The sequence below is a fragment of the Oncorhynchus masou genome, chromosome 12 (genome assembly GCF_036934945.1).
Source record: "Oncorhynchus masou masou isolate Uvic2021 chromosome 12, UVic_Omas_1.1, whole genome shotgun sequence".
Classification (NCBI taxonomy): domain Eukaryota; kingdom Metazoa; phylum Chordata; class Actinopteri; order Salmoniformes; family Salmonidae; genus Oncorhynchus; species Oncorhynchus masou.
The window spans coordinates 93,579,068-93,595,995 of record NC_088223.1 but is presented as its reverse complement, the minus strand read 5'-3'; the positions used below and the strand labels follow the sequence as shown (position 1 = coordinate 93,595,995).

General features: G+C 43.6%; 1 protein-coding gene across 1 annotated transcript in view; it reads right to left on the bottom strand.

The window, feature by feature from the left end:
- Positions 1–4,074: 4,074 nt before the first annotated feature.
- kl (klotho) overlaps positions 4,075–16,928 on the bottom strand; it is a 47,641-nt gene continuing 34,787 nt past the window's right edge. Inside the window, 3 exon segments of the mRNA XM_064982477.1 lie at positions 4,075–5,089; positions 5,092–5,310; positions 15,856–15,982. Coding sequence (XP_064838549.1) covers positions 4,947–5,089; positions 5,092–5,310; positions 15,856–15,982 — 489 coding nt within the window. The 3' untranslated portion in view covers positions 4,075–4,946.

The window sequence follows — 16,928 nt, the reverse complement described above, 5'->3', positions numbered from 1 at the left end:
CCCTCTGGATCTGCGTACCCTCCCATACCTTGTAATATGAGGGGGTTCAGAGGCCCAGTCTTTGATATCAATAATTGATTCATCTGGATAGTGAAACCTCCGCTATGTACTGTCTTATTGAACCCTGCTGTAAAATAAAGTTGACTTTCTTTTGAATGTCTTAAAGTGAACTGTCAATTGATTGATATTACCTGGTGGGCTGGTAGATCCCTCCTCCTCCGTATGATCTGTGTAGTGGCTCAGCCAATGGCCTCCGTCTACTGGCTCAGCCAATGGCCTCCGTCTACTGGCTCAGCCAATGGCCTCCATCTACTGGCTCAGCCAATGGCCTCCGTATGATCTGTCTACTGGCTCAGCCAATGGCCTCCGTCTACTGGCTCAGCCAATGGCCTCCGTATGATCTGTCTACTGGCTCAGCCAAAGGCCTGTTTTGAATTGTCAGTTGTGCACCTCTTGCGACCCTTGCCTGAACTGGCACTATACCCCCCCACAGGTCATGGGCCCCTGGCCTAGTGCTACACCCCAAGCCCTACCATACCCGTATGTGATGTAACGACGTAGTGATGACTCAGACCCCCCCCATCTCTGAGCCTGGCCAAGATAATAACCTCTCCGAAGCAATGTTCCCTCTTTTTATAACCATTGTGTAAAAATTTCACACAATTTTGCGTGCGCCATTTTTTAAACTTGGCTCGTCATAAAATCAGACTCGTCCCTGAAACTGCACTGAATGTTTTATTTTATTGTTTTTTTGACTTAGCCAGTTGGGTTGTGTGAATAACCCAACATGTTGGGGTCACCCAAACATGGCTTGATTTAACCATCAGTTGGGTTAATCCAGGAGCTGGGTCTTTTTTTTTCTTTCATTTTCAGGAAGTGGGTCCTATTAGGGTGTGTCCGTCATGAAGTTATTTTTGGCCAAATGTCATTCCTGTTCATCAAGTTTAACGTACACTAGAAAATGAAAATGTTCCTGAATATAACATGTCCGTAATCAGAGTTATTTTTGGCCAAATGTCATTCCTGTTCATCAAGTTTAACGTACACTAGAAAATGAAAATGTTCCTTGAATATATTTGCACATTACATATTTTTAAATAAAAATCTGAACGTTATTATAATGTTGGGATATGGTGATATTCAACAGTGTCAGAGTCCAACCTTAACATGGGATAACAGTACAACAGCCTCATTAATGCTATAAAAGTGTTAGGACTCTTAACTTAACTTGTGATAACTATACAACAGAACAGATAAACTGGACAAGACATCTACTCACACGGATGGCCAAACAATATCTGTTTGAAAGCCATGCCCTTATTAAGCCACGCCTCCAGTCTTCTGATCTGACCCACTGGGTCATATTTCAATAACCCAGCATCAATAACCCAGCATCAATAACCCAGCATCAATAACCCAGCACCCCAGCATCAATAACCCAGCAACCAGCATCAATAACCCAGCACTCAGCATCAATAACCCAGCACCAAGCACCCAGCATCAATAACCCAGCACTCAGCATCAATAACCCAGCATCAATAACCCAGCACTCAGCATCAATAACCCAGCATCAATAACCCAGCACTCAGGATCAATAACCCAGCACTCAGCATCAATAACCCAGCACCCAGCATCAATAACTCAGCATCAATAACCCAGCACCCAGCATCAATAACCCAGCACTCAGCATCAATAACCCAGCATCAATAACCCAGCACTCAGCATCAATAACTCAGCACCAATAACCCAGCATCAATAACCCATAACCCAGCATCAATAACCCAGCACCCCAGCATCAATAACCCAGCATCAATAACCCAATGCCTGCAACCCAGGCGTTATACTCCGCCTGGAAAACACCCATCATTCAACTGTTATGGTGACAATAATGCCCTTATTTGCTAGTACACTTTGGAAGTATTAGAATTAGGCAAAAGGCCCAGCAAATAGTGTGGTGAACTTGATCCAATGTCTTCGGAGGTGATGGCAGAATGTTCAACTTTTGCATTGACATTTTGTCGTAGTCTGTCTGATAGAAAAAGTACTAATGCTAATTATTTTATCTTTTAGCACATAATAACCATTATTATTATAATTATCATAAGTAGCCCTATCATGACCCGGAAGAGGTTGTGCCACAGATTATTTTCAGAAGGAGGAACCACTCGGTTGAGGTGTTTCCTCCATGTGCCCACATACAGTGGGGAGAACCAAGTATTTGATACAATGCAAATTAATTACTTAAAAATCATACAATGTGATTTTCTGGATTTTTGTTTTAGATTCCATCTCTCACAGTTGAACTGTACCTATGATAAAAAGTACAGACCTCTACATGCTTTGTAAGTAGGAAAACCTGCAAAATCAACAGTGTATCAAATACTTGTTCTCCCCACTGTAGGTAGAGACAGGTGGATGTGTCAGTTGATGAATAAATCCTTTTTTGTTGTTGACAGTGTGCTGGTCTCCATCTCCCAGCAGTTCCATCTATGCATGCTTCAAAATATGTACAAACTGGGTAAGCATTCCAGAAGGGCCCCTCCCAGGCTGCATTTCACATACTTGGATTTAGACTCGTGCTCCAATTTGGTCCTTGGTCCTTCCGGTAGCGTCCATTTTGAGAAACACTGATTGTGTCACCTTTCAGGTTCAGTTCATATATTTTGAATACTAAAAACGATCATAGTAGTTTATTTTATGTTGTCGACATGAGATTACATTTCAAAACACTGTATTTGTTTATTATTAGCATTTAGGAATTATTACAAAATTGTTTATCCACCATATGATTACAATAACCTTTTTTTATAGACATTTATGGTGCATTTTGTAAATTCACTCTGGCTATCTACTCCGATGTCAATGCACCTCGTCTGTGTGCCAGAAACAACCGTTGAATATGACCGGAGTCACTAAATGCCGGCAAAAAAACAACTAACAATTAAATTGTTGCCAGCAGCACAGTTAAAGTCAGTAATGCTCTGGATATGAGCTGTTCTCTCATTTGTGTCTGGAAGTAGCTAGCCAACGTTAGCCAGTTAGTACTCCTCGGTCAGCGCGCGCGCTCTGAGTTTACCGACCAGGCAATCTGACAATGCTCTGAATTTACAAACGGCCCAGAGTTTACTCCGACAAAATTGAATGCAAGTATAATATTATACAGAAGATCTATGAATAATTGTTGTGGGAGTACTGTTAATATTCATTTGATGACGGAGAATTCATCTATACTGTGTCTCTTCATTGCATTTTGGCAATAAATGAATGATCCATCCACTACTTCATATCGGAGATATGACAGAGGTCACATGGGCTCTGGTCAAAAGTAGTGAATCTTAGGTCCGGGATGATACCGGTATCGCGATATGTTTTCCATGACAACAAAAACATGTAAACATGAAGCAGTCCGAACAATTTGTTCCGTTTTAAAAACCTCCTGTTCGTTAAATAAACAGATGTGCCTCTGGATAACATGCTTGTTTAAAACAGGGCTGTTTATGTAACAGTATAGACTTTACGTCCGTCCCCTCGCCCCGACCTGGGCGCGAACCAGGGACGCTCTGCACACAGACAACAGTCGAAACATCGTTCCCCACAAAAGCCGCGGCCCTTGCAGGTGACGTCACCGATTGAAACGCCACGAGCGCTAACGAGCGAGCCATTTCACATCGGCTACAATTGAGTTAAATCTGCTTCATGTTTTGTTTCCTTGCCAAGATACTAATGAGTATTGCGATATCGTCCCAGCCCTAAAAGCACAATATAGGGAATTAGGGTGCCATTTGGGATAAATTCTTTGCCTACTTCACAACAAGCCCTGCGGTAGTAAAAGTATTGGTCAAAGGGCATAAAGAGGTATTGGTCATGGGAGACTTGCTTTCCCTAGATAGTTGTTTTGTTTTGCCTAGTAGACATCAAGGTACAATAGGTTATCTGGTCCAGTGTGCCTTATTATATATAAACACACAGTTTAATACAAAGATTAAATTAATTTAAGAGTACAATAATCTACACAAGATCATTCGTTATAATGCCACGTCAAACAAGTTAATTTAAAAAAATTAAAAAAGACAATTGTTTTTTTTAAAGAACAATACTTTATCTTCAGACTGAAATACATGAAACAAACGCTGCAGGTTGAGTTTCATAAAACGACGTGTTCTACGAACACAGAGACACACCACATCAGCTAAATCAACGACATTCTCTACACAGTGTCGTAAACCGTCTAAATGGCCCCAGTTATGTGTTCCCACATGGGTCTATATCGGGGGCGGGGGCGTGCTACAATAAACCCTTGGCCCTAACCCACGACTTTGTTATACAGATCTCGAGGAACTGGATAGGTGTCAGACATCTAGTGCTGACATGGTGGATATTCCGACGTGTTGCTTCTACCTTTGTCCTGATTCCTTCAGATCAGCACACATTGAAGGGTTAAAGGTCAAGTGACTCGAACCCGGAGGACTACCTATAACACACGCTTCATAAGTACACTTCATTTTCATCACCACGTGATCCCAAATGGCACCCTATTCCCTATATAGTGCACTACTTTAGACCAGAGCCCTATGACACCCTATTCCCTATATAGTGCACCACTTTAGACCAGAGCCCTATGACACCCTATTCCCTATATAGTGCATTACTTTAGACCAGAGCCCTATGGAACCCTATTCCCTATATAGTGCACTACTTTAGACTAAGGCCCTATGGAACCCTATTCCCTATATAGTGCACTACTTTAGACTAAGGCCCTATGGAACCCTATTCCCTATATAGTGCACTACTTTAGACCAGAGCCCTATGGCACCCTATTCCCAATTATAGTGCACTACTTTAGACTAGGGCCCTATGGAACCCTATTCCCTATATAGTGCACTACTTTAGACTAGGGCCCTATGGAACCCTATTCCCTATATAGTGCACTACTTTAGACCAGGGCCCTATATTTTAGAGAATATGGTGCCATTTGTAGGGCCCCTGTGTCTCTTGGCAGCGTAGTATATAATCAGCCCAAGGGTGACCAGGACCGCTGACCCCACCAGAGACAGGAAGCCCACCACAGGCCTCTTGGTCAGGACCAGACACCCGAGCAGGGTAGAGGCTGAGTGGGGCACTGCAGGGCCGAGGTAAGGGTCCCCTGGAGAGGGAAGCCGTTGTGCCGGATAATGTTCTGATACTGGGACAGAGATGTTTTGAGGATTTCCTCCTCCTGGACATGACCGTACAAGCCGAAGCCTGGGTCTCTCTGGTCGTTCAGGGAGTAGGCGAAGTAACCCTTCAGATTGACCCCGTCTAGGGTGTAGGCTGGGCAGGGAAGGAGAAGAAGGAGAAGCAAAGGTTTATTACAATTGTAAGACCTATCCGTTCCAGTTAACAAAATCAGAAGTGACCCTTTAGCCAACGGTCAAAGACGTGTTTTAAACACTTCCCGGTTCAGCTAAATGAATCTGAAGCTCTGCTTGTGCAAAAACAAATCTGATCCATGTTTTTGAGGTGGGGGTGGGGGTGGGGGGGGTGAAACTGTGATCGACATGTTCTCTTATGGTTATGAAGTCCAGAAAACAAAGCGATAAGATCACAAACGGTTTGCCGCCGGCTCACCTGGGGAGACAAGGGTCTCAACTCCATATTGCCAGTTCAACACATAAGAATAGTTCATTAATAAAGTCCATCATTCCTTTCTTTCATAATACGTTCATAATCACATTATCGTTAATCACATATTTCATAATGATAAGTGGGCTATATTTAAAGGTAAAAAGTTGGATGGCTCACAACTTCCTCCAGTTCAGTCAAAACAACACAGAGGTACTTCTTGTTGGAGCCAAAGCACAGAGAGGGAATCTGGACGCACATTTTAATTATTGGGTAATAAAGACAAAACACCAAGTAATAAAAACACCTAGTTGTCATTTTAGATTCTGAACTCAATTTAGAATCACAGATTAGGAACGTGACCAATATAGTTTTCTACCAACTGAGGAACATTGCCAAGGTGCGGCCGTTTCTCTCTCAGACTGATACAGAGAGACTCATCCATTTTATTACAAGCAGGCTCGACTCCTGTAATGCTCTCCTGTCTGGTCTACCCAAGAAAGTCATTGGTCATCTACAAAACATACAGAATGCTTCAGCAGGGGTACTGACCAAGACCAGACGGAGAGCACACATTACACTGGTTTTAAGGTCTCTGAATGCCTGTGAGTTTTAGAATTAATTTGGAAGAATCTTTTAGAATCAATCCATGATGGTGCACCTCAATACATGTCAGACATGCTTCAGGTTATGTACCCAGTAGGTCCCTCACGTCCTCTGGCCTTTTAATTAACTCTCCCAAAGCCTCGGACCAAGAGGCATGGAGAGACAGCCTTTTAACTATCCCAAAGCCTCGGACCAAGAGGCATGGAGAGACAGCCTTTTAACTATCCCAAAGCCTAGGACCAAGAGGCATGGAGAGCATGGAGAGACAGCCTTTTAACTATCCCAAAGCCCAGGACCAAGAGGCATGGAGAGACAGCCTACCCCAAAGCCCAGGACCAGGAGGCATGGAGAGACAGCCTTTTAACTATCCCAAAGCCCAGGACCAAGAGGCATGGAGAGACAGCCTTTTAACTACCCCAAAGCCCAGGACCAAGAGGCATGGAGAGACAGCCTTTTAACTATCCCAAAGCCCAGGACCAAGAGGCATGGAGAGACAGCCTTTTAACTATCCCAAAGCCCAGGACCAAGAGGCATGGAGAGACAGCCTTTTAACTATCCCAAAGCCTAGGACCAAGAGGCATGGAGAGACAGCCTTTTAACTATCCCAAAGCCTAGGACCAAGAGGCATGGAGAGACAGCCTTTTAACTACCCCAAAGCCCAGGACCAAGAGGCATGGAGAGACAGCCTTTTTTAACTACCCCAAAGCCCAGGACCAAGAGGCATGGAGAGACAGCCTTTTAACTATCCCAAAGCCCAGGACCAAGAGGCATGGAGAGACAGCCTTTTAACTACCCCAAAGCCCAGGACCAAGAGGCATGGAGAGACAGCCTTTAACTATCCCAAAGCCTAGGACCTATCCCAAAGCCCAGGACCAAGAGGCATGGGAGACAGACAGCCTTTTAACTACCCCAAAGCCCAGGACCAAGAGGCATGGAGAGACAGCCTTTTAACTATCCCAAAGCCTAGGACCAAGAGGCATGGAGAGACAGCCTTTTAACTATCCCAAAGCCTAGGACCAAGAGGCATGGAGAGACAGCCTTTTAACTACCCCAAAGCCCAGGACCAAGAGGCATGGAGAGACAGCCTTTTAACTATCCCAAAGCCTAGGACCAAGAGGCATGGAGAGACAGCCTTTTAACTATCCCAAAGCCCAGGACCAAGAGGCATGGAGAGACAGCCTTTTAACTACCCCAAAGCCTAGGACCAAGAGGCATGGAGAGACAGCCTTTTAACTACCCCAAAGCCTAGGACCAAGAGGCATGGAGAGACAGCCTTTTAACTATCCCAAAGCCTAGGACCAAGAGGCATGGAGAGACAGCCTTTTAACTATCCCAAAGCCTAGGACCAAGAGGCATGGAGAGACAGCCTTTTAACTCTCCCAAATTTTAGGACCAAGAGGCATGGAGAGACAGCCTTTTAACTACTACCCCAAAGCCTAGGACCAAGAGGCATGGAGAGACAGCCTTTTAACTATCCCAAAGCCCTAGGACCCAAAGCCCAGGACCAAGAGGCATGGAGAGACAGCCTTTTAACTATCCCAAAGCCTAGGACCAAGAGGCATGGAGAGACAGCCTTTTAACTATCCCAAAGCCTAGGACCAAGAGGCATGGAGAGACAGCCTTTTAACTACCCCAAAGCCCAGGACCAGGAGGCATGGAGAGACAGCCTTTTAACTATCCCAAAGCCTAGGACCAAGAGGCATGGAGAGACAGCCTTTTAACTATCCCAAAGCCTAGGACCAAGAGGCATGGAGAGACAGCCTTTTAACTATCCCAAAGCCTAGGACCAGGAGGCATGGAGAGACAGCCTTTTAACTATCCCAAAGCCTAGGACCAAGAGGCATGGAGAGACAGCCTTTTAACTATCCCAAAGCCTAGGACCAAGAGGCATGGAGAGACAGCCTTTTAACTATCCCAAAGCCCAGGACCAAGAGGCATGGAGAGACAGCCTTTTAACTATCCCAAAGCCCAGGACCAAGAGGCATGGAGAGACAGCCTTTTAACTATCCCAAAGCCTAGGACCAAGAGGCATGGAGAGACAGCCTTTTAACTATCCCAAAGCCCAGGACCAAGAGGCATGGAGAGACAGCCTTTTAACTATCCCAAAGCCTAGGACCAAGAGGCATGGAGAGACAGCCTTTTAACTATCCCAAAGCCTAGGACCAAGAGGCATATCTACCCCAAAGCCCAGGACCAAGAGGCATGGAGAGACAGCCTTTTAACTATCCCAAAGCCTAGGACCAAGAGGCATGGAGAGACAGCCTTTTAACTATCCCAAAGCCTAGGACCAAGAGGCATGGAGAGACAGCCTTTTAACTATCCCAAAGCCCAGGACCAAGAGGCATGGAGAGACAGCCTTTTAACTATCCCAAAGCCCAGGACCAAGAGGCATGGAGAGACAGCCTTTTAACTATCCCAAAGCCTAGGACCAAGAGGCATGGAGAGACAGCCTTTTAACTACCCCAAAGCCCAGGACCAGGAGGCATGGAGAGACAGCCTTTTAACTATCCCAAAGCCTAGGACCAAGAGGCATGGAGAGACAGCTTTTAACTACCCCAAAGCCTAGGACCAAGAGGCATACCCCAAAGCCTAGGACCAAGAGGCATGGAGAGACAGCCTTTTAACTATCCCAAAGCCTAGGACCAAGAGGCATGGAGAGACAGCCTTTTAACTATCCCAAAGCCTAGGACCAAGAGGCATGGAGAGACAGCCTTTTAACTATCCCAAAGCCCAGGACCAAGAGGCATGGAGAGACAGCCTTTTAACTATCCCAAAGCCTAGGACCAAGAGGCATGGAGAGACAGCCTTTTAACTATCCCAAAGCCCAGGACCAAGAGGCATGGAGAGACAGCCTTTCCCAAAGCCCAGGACCAAGGCATACCCCAAAGCCTAGGACCAAGAGGCATGGAGAGACAGCCTTTTAACTATCCCAAAGCCTAGGACCAAGAGGCATGGAGAGACAGCCTTTTAACTACCCCAAAGCCTAGGACCAAGAGGCATGGAGAGACAGCCTTTTAACTATCCCAAAGCCTAGGACCAAGAGGCATGGAGAGACAGCCTTTTAACTATCCCAAAGCCTAGGACCAAGAGGCATGGATGGAGACAGCCTTTTAACTATCCCAAATTTTAGGACCAGGAGGCATGGAGAGACAGCCTTTTAACTATCCCAAAGCCCAGGACCAAGAGGCATGGAGAGACAGCCTTTTAACTATCCCAAAGGACCCAGGACCAAGAGGCATGGAGAGACAGCCTTTTAACTATCCCAAAGCCTAGGACCAAGAGGCATGGAGAGACAGCCTTTTAACTATCCCAAAGCCCAGGACCAGGAGGCATGGAGAGACAGCCTTTTAACTATCCCAAAGCCTAGGACCAAGAGGCATGGAGAGACAGCCTTTTAACTATCCCAAAGCCTAGGACCAAGAGGCATGGAGAGACAGCCTTTTAACTATCCCAAAGCCTAGGACCAGGAGGCATGGAGAGACAGCCTTTTAACTATCCCAAAGCCTAGGACCAAGAGGCATGGAGAGACAGCCTTTTAACTATCCCAAAGCCCAGGACCAAGAGGCATGGAGAGACAGCCTTTTAACTATCCCAAAGCCCAGGACCAAGAGGCATGGAGAGACAGCCTTTTAACTATCCCAAAGCCTAGGACCAAGAGGCATGGAGAGACAGCCTTTTAACTATCCCAAAGCCCAGGACCAAGAGGCATGGAGAGACAGCCTTTTAACTATCCCAAAGCCTAGGACCAAGAGGCATGGAGAGACAGCCTTTTAACTATCCCAAAGCCCAGGACCAAGAGGCATGGAGAGACAGCCTTTTAACTATCCCAAAGCCCAGGACCAAGAGGCATGGAGAGACAGCCTTTTAACTATCCCAAAGCCCAGGACCAAGAGGCATGGAGAGACAGCCTTTTAACTATCCCAAAGCCCAGGACCAGGAGGCATGGAGAGACAGCCTTTTAACTATCCCAAAGCCCAGGACCAAGAGGCATGGAGAGACAGCCTTTTAACTATCCCAAAGCCCAGGACCAGGAGGCATGGAGAGACAGCCTTTTAACTACCCCAAAGCCCAGGACCAAGAGGCATGGAGAGACAGCCTTTTAACTATCCCAAAGCCTAGGACCAAGAGGCATGGAGAGACAGCCTTTTAACTACCCCAAAGCCTAGGACCAAGAGGCATGGAGAGACAGCCTTTTAACTACCCCAAAGCCTAGGACCAAGAGGCATGGAGAGACAGCCTTTTAACTATCCCAAAGCCCAGGACCAAGAGGCATGGAGAGACAGCCTTTTAACTACCCCAAAGCCCAGGACCAGGAGGCATGGAGAGACAGCCTTTTAACTATCCCAAAGCCTAGGACCAAGAGGCATGGAGAGACAGCCTTTAGTTATTATGCCCCCAGCCTCTGGAATAACCTGCCAGAGAACCTGCGAGGGGCTGAAACCGTGGACATATTTTAAAACATACATTTGTAGCTTTGCTTTTCCTCAGGGTGCTTTTTAGTTGTTGAGTTTGTCATCTGTTTGTCTTTTATCTAATGTTTATTGTGTAGTAAATATCTCAGTGTTTGAAGGTTCTCTACTGTTATCGACTGGAATAGAATAATATGGGGAATGACGCAGATGTAGCACATGTAACACGAAAACAAGTGTGAGTTCGTGTGTGTTCAGTCAGCCGGTCGTCGTCCTCTAGGGTCAGTGAGCTGTATGTCTGTCTAATAATTAAACTCAAAGTACCAAAAATAACATTCTCGAACTGGAGGTACACAAAGTGAAAGGAAAGGCAGACAAACTTTGGTAACATTTGACTTAAATACCTCCGACTGTACAGTCGTGGCCGGAAGTTTTGAGAATGACGCAGATGGCAATTTGCATATACTCCAGAATGTTATGAAGAGTGATCAGATGAATTGCAATTAATTACAAAGTCCCTCTTTGCCATGCAAATGAACTGAATCCCCCCCAAAAATCCTTGTTCTTCCTCTGTCCATGGTTACCTGCAAGGAAACACGTCTCGTCATCATCGCTTTGCACAAAAAGGGCTTCACAGGCAAGGATATTGCTGCCAGTAAGATTGCACCTAAATCAACCATTTATCGGATCATCAAGAACTTCAAGGAGAGCGGTTCAATTGTTGTGAAACGGCTTCAGGGCGCCCAAGAAAGTCCAGCAAGCGCCAGGACCGTCTCCTAAAGTTAATTCAGCTGCGGGATCGGGGCACCACCAGTACAGTGCTCAGGAATGGCAGCAGGCAGGTGTTAGTGCTTCTGTACACACAGTGAGGCAAAGACTTTTGGAGGATGGCCTGGTGTCAAGAAGGGCAGCAAAGAAGCCACTTCCCTCCAGGAAAAACATCAGGGACAGACTGATATTCTGCAAAAGGTACAGGGATTGGACTGCTGAGGACTGGGGTAAAGTCATTTTCTCTGATGAATCCCCTTTCCCATTGTTTGGGGCATCCGGAAAAAAGCTTGTCCGGAGAAGATAAGGTGAGCGCTACCATCAGTCCTGTGTCATGCCAACAGTAAAGCATCCAGAGACCATTCATGTGTGGGGTTGCTTTTCAGCCAAGGAAGTGGGATCACTCACAATTTTGCCCAAGAACAGAGCCATGAGTAAAGAATGGTACCAACACATCCTCTGAGACCAACTTCTCCCACCATCCAGGAACAGTTTGGTGAAGAACAATGCCTTTTCCAGCATGATGGAGCACCTTGCCATAAGGGATAACTAAGTGGCTCGGGGAACAAAACATTGATATTCTGGGTCCATGGCCAGGAAACTCCCCAGACCTTAATTCCATTGAGAACTTGTGGTCAATCCTCAAGAGGCGGGTGGACAAACAAAACCCCACAAATTCTGACAAACTCCAAGTATTGATTATGCAAGAATGGGCTGCCATCAGTCAGGATGTGGCCCAGAATATAATTGGAGGCATTCCAGGGCGGATTGCAGAGGTCTTGAAAAAAAAAGGGTCAACACTGCAAATATTGACTCTTTGCATCAACTTCATGTAATTGTCAATAAAATCCTTGGACACTTAATGAAATGCTTGTAATTATATGTCAGTATTTCATAGTAACATGACAAAAATATCTAAAGACACTGAATCAGCAAACTTTGTGGACATTAATATTTATGTCATTCTCAAAACTTTTGGCCACGACTGTATATAACTGTGTCATCATAATCAATACCATAACAGTGTCATCGTAATCAATACCATAACAGGTGTCTTAATCAATACCATAACAGTGTCATCATAATCAATACCATAACAGTGTCATCATAATCAATACCATAACAGGTGTCATAATCTATACCATAACAGTGACATCATAATCAATACCATAACAGTGTCCTAATCAATACCATAACAGTGTCCTAATCAATACCATAACAGTGTCCTAATCAATACCATAACAGTGTCATCATATTCAATACCATAACAGTGTCCTAATCAATACCATAACAGTGTCATCATATTCAATACCATAACAGTGTCCTAATCAATACCATAACAGTGTCCTAATCAATACCATAACAGTGTCCTAATCAATACCATAACAGTGTCATCATATTCAATACCATAACAGTGTCAGTGTCATCATATTCAATACCATAACAGTGTCTTAATCAATACCATAACAGTGTCATCATATTCAATACCATAACAGTGTCCTAATCAATACCATAACAGTGTCATCATATTCAATACCATAACAGTGTCATAATCAATAGCATAACAGTGTCATATTTAATACCATAACAGTGTCCTAATCAATACCATAACAGTGTCCTAATCAATACCATAACAGTGTCATCATAATCAATACCATAACAGTGTCATCATAATCAATACCATAACAGTGTCCTAATCAATACCATAACAGTGTCATCATATTCAATACCATAACAGTGTCCTAATCAATACCATAACAGTGTCATCATATTCAATACCATAACAGTGTCCTAATCAATACCATAACAGTGTCATCATATTCAATACCATAACAGGTGTCATAATCAATACCATAACAGTGTCATCATAATCAATACCATAACAGTGTCATCGTAATCAATACCATAACAGTGTCATAATCAATACCATAACAGGTGTCATCATATTCAATACCATAACAGGTGTCATAATCAATACCATAACAGTGTCATCATATTCAATACCATAACAGGTGTCATAATCAATACCATAACAGTGTCATCATAATCAATACCATAACAGTGTCATAATCAATACCATAACAGTGTCATCATAATCAATACCATAACAGTGTCATCGTAATCAATACCATAACAGAGTCATCGTAATCAATACCATAACAGGTGTCATCATATTCAATACCATAACAGGTGTCATAATCAATACCATAACAGTGTCGTCATAATCAATACCATAACAGGTGTCATAAGCAATACCATAACAGTGTCGTCATAATCAATACCATAACAGGTGTCATAAGCAATACCATAACAGTGTCATCGTAATCAATACCATAACAGTGTCATCGTAATCAATACCATAACAGAGTCATCGTAATCAATACCATAACAGGTGTCATAATCAATACCATAACAGTGTCGTCATATTCAATACCATAACAGTGTCATAATCAATACCATAACAGTGTCGTCATAATCAATACCATAACAGGTGTCATAATCAATACCATAACAGGTGTCATAATCAATACCATAACAGTGACATCGTAATCAATACCATAACAGTGACATCGTAATCAATACCATAACAGTGTCCTAATCAATACCATAACAGTGTCATAATCAATACCATAACAGTGACATCGTAATCAATACCATAACAGTGTCATCGTAATCAATACCATAACAGGTGTCATAATCAATACCATAACAGTGTCATAATCAATACCATAACAGTGTCATAATCAATACCATAACAGTGTCATCGTAATTAATACCATAGTGTCCTAATCAATCATAACAGTGTCATCAATCAATACCATAACAGTGTCATAATCAATACCATAACAGTGTCATCGTAATTAATACCATAACAGTGTCATAATCAATACCATAACAGTGTCATAATCAATACCATAACAGTATCATAATCAATAACATAACAGTGTCATAATCAATACCATAACAGGTGTCATGTAACTGGTCAGTCATAGTGTGGTGGTAATCACCATAACAGTGTCATAATCAATACCATAACAGGTGTCATAATCAATAAACCATTAGACCATAACAGTGAAATCAATACCGTCAGTGGCCACTGACATAAGTTGGGGGCATTGTGACATCGTAATACCATAACAGTGCGTACCATGTGTGTTTAATCCTGTCATAATCAATACCATAACAGTTATTTTATTTTTAACCTTTATTTAACTAGGAAAGTCAGTTAATAGCATAAAGTGTCTTATTTACAATGATACCTGCCCCCAGTGTCAAATCTACCAGGCTGGGCCATAATCTGCCCTAACAGTATCTTCCAATCACAGCCAGATGTGATTCAATACCATAACAGGTGTCATCAAACAGGGCCTTGACTCACTGCACCATTCACCATTTACAGACCGTCCCTTTAAATTGGGGGCGTTGTGTGTGTGTTTATTTTATCCTTTATTTCTGCTAATTCTTATTACAGATGGCCGTCCCTTTAAATTGGACGAGGCTGGGCCAGTTGTGTTGTATGTCACAGCCAGATGTGATTCAGCCTGGATTCAAACCAGGGCCTTAGACCACTGCACCATTCATATTACAGACCGTCCCTTTAAATTGGGGGCGTTGTGTGTGTGTTTAATCCTCTGCTATATTACAGACCGTCCCTTTAAATTGGGGGCGTTGTGTGTGTGTTTAATCCTCTGCTATATTAGACCGTCCCTTTAAATTGGGGGCGTTGTGTGTGTGTTTAATCCTCTGCTATATTACAGACCGTCCCTTTAAATTGGGGGAGTTGTATGTGTGTTTAATCCTCTGCTATATTACAGACCGTCCCTTTAAATTGGGGGAGTTGTATGTGTGTTTAATCCTCTGCTATATTACAGACCATCCCTTTAAATGGGGGAGTTGTATGTGTGTTTAATCCTCTGCTATATTACAGACCGTCCCTTTAAATTGGGGGCGTTGTGTGTGTGTTTAATCCTCTGCTATATTACAGACCGTCCCTTTAAATGGGGGAGTTGTATGTGTGTTTAATCCCCTGCTATATTACAGACCGTCCCTTTAAATTGGGGGAGTTGTATGTGTGTTTAATCCTCTGCTATATTACAGACCGTCCCTTTAAATGGGGGAGTTGTATGTGTGTTTAATCCTCTGCTATATTACAGACCGTCCCTTTAAATGGGGGAGTTGTATGTGTGTTTAATCCTCTGCTATATTACAGAGCGTCCCTTTAAATTGGGGGCGTTGTGTGTGTGTTTAATCCTCTGCTATATTACAGACCGTCCCTTTAAATGGGGGAGTTGTATGTGTGTTTAATCCTCTACTATCCCTTTATTCAGAGGCTCATTGAAGTAGCTCTAGACTTCCCTCTCATCAGGGCCATTGCACGTGTGTGTGTGTGTGTGTGTGTGTGTGTGTGTGTGTGTGTGTGTGTGTGTGTGTGTGTGTGTGTGTGTGTGTGTGTGTGTGTGTATGCCCACACCTTTAAGAGCTTCGTTGATGTAGCTGTACAGGTAGTAGACTCTCAGACTGTCGTCGAAGCGGGCCGGGTCTTCCTGCACCCCATTGGCTACCACGTAGACCGCCACGCCAGGGTAGCGCTCCTCCACCTGTACAAGTGGAGGTGGAGATGTATCAATATATCAGTGCACCAGTCAGTCAACCAGTCAGTCAGTCAACCAGTCAGTCAGTCAGTCAGTCAGTCAACTAGTCAACCAGTCAGTAAATCAGCTAGTCAACCAGTCAGTCAATCATCTAGTCAACCACTCAACAAATCAGTCAACCAGTCAACAAATCAGTCAACAAATCAGTCAGTCAATCAACCAGTCAGTTAGTTAGTCAACCAGTCAGTCAGCAAACCAGTCAGTCAGTCAGTCAAACAACCAATTAGTCAACCAGCCAGTCAGTCAATCAACCAGTCAGTCAGTCAATCAATCAGTCAGTCAGTCAGTCAACCAACCAGTCAGTCAGTCAGTCAAACAACTAATCAGTCAGTCAATCATACGACCAATCAATCAACCAGTCATTCAGTCTGTCTGTCTGTCTTTCTACGTCCATTGGTCTCTCTCTCTGGGTAAATAAATCTCTCTCTCTCTGGGTAAATAAATCTCTCTCTCTCTGGGTAAAAAAATCTCTCTCTCTCTAAGGGTAAATAAATCTCTCTCTCTGGGTAAATAAATCTCTCTCTCTGGGTAAATAAATCTCTCTCTCTGGGTAAATAAATATCTCTCTCTCGAAGGTTAAATAAATCTCTCTCTCTGGGTAAATAAATCTCTCTCTCTGGGTGAATAAATCTCTCTCTCTCGAAGGTTAAATAAATCTCTCTCTCGAAGGTTAAATAAATCTCTCTCTGGGTAAATAAATCTCTCTCTGGGTAAATAAATCTCTCTCTCTGGGTGAATAAATCTCTCTCTGGGTGAATAAATCTCTCTCTCTGGGTGAATAAATCTCTCTCTCTGGGTGAATAAATCTCTCTCTCTGGGTAAATAAATCTCTCTCTGGGTGAATAAATCTCTCTCTCGAAGGTTAAATAAATCTCTCTCTGGGTAAATAAAT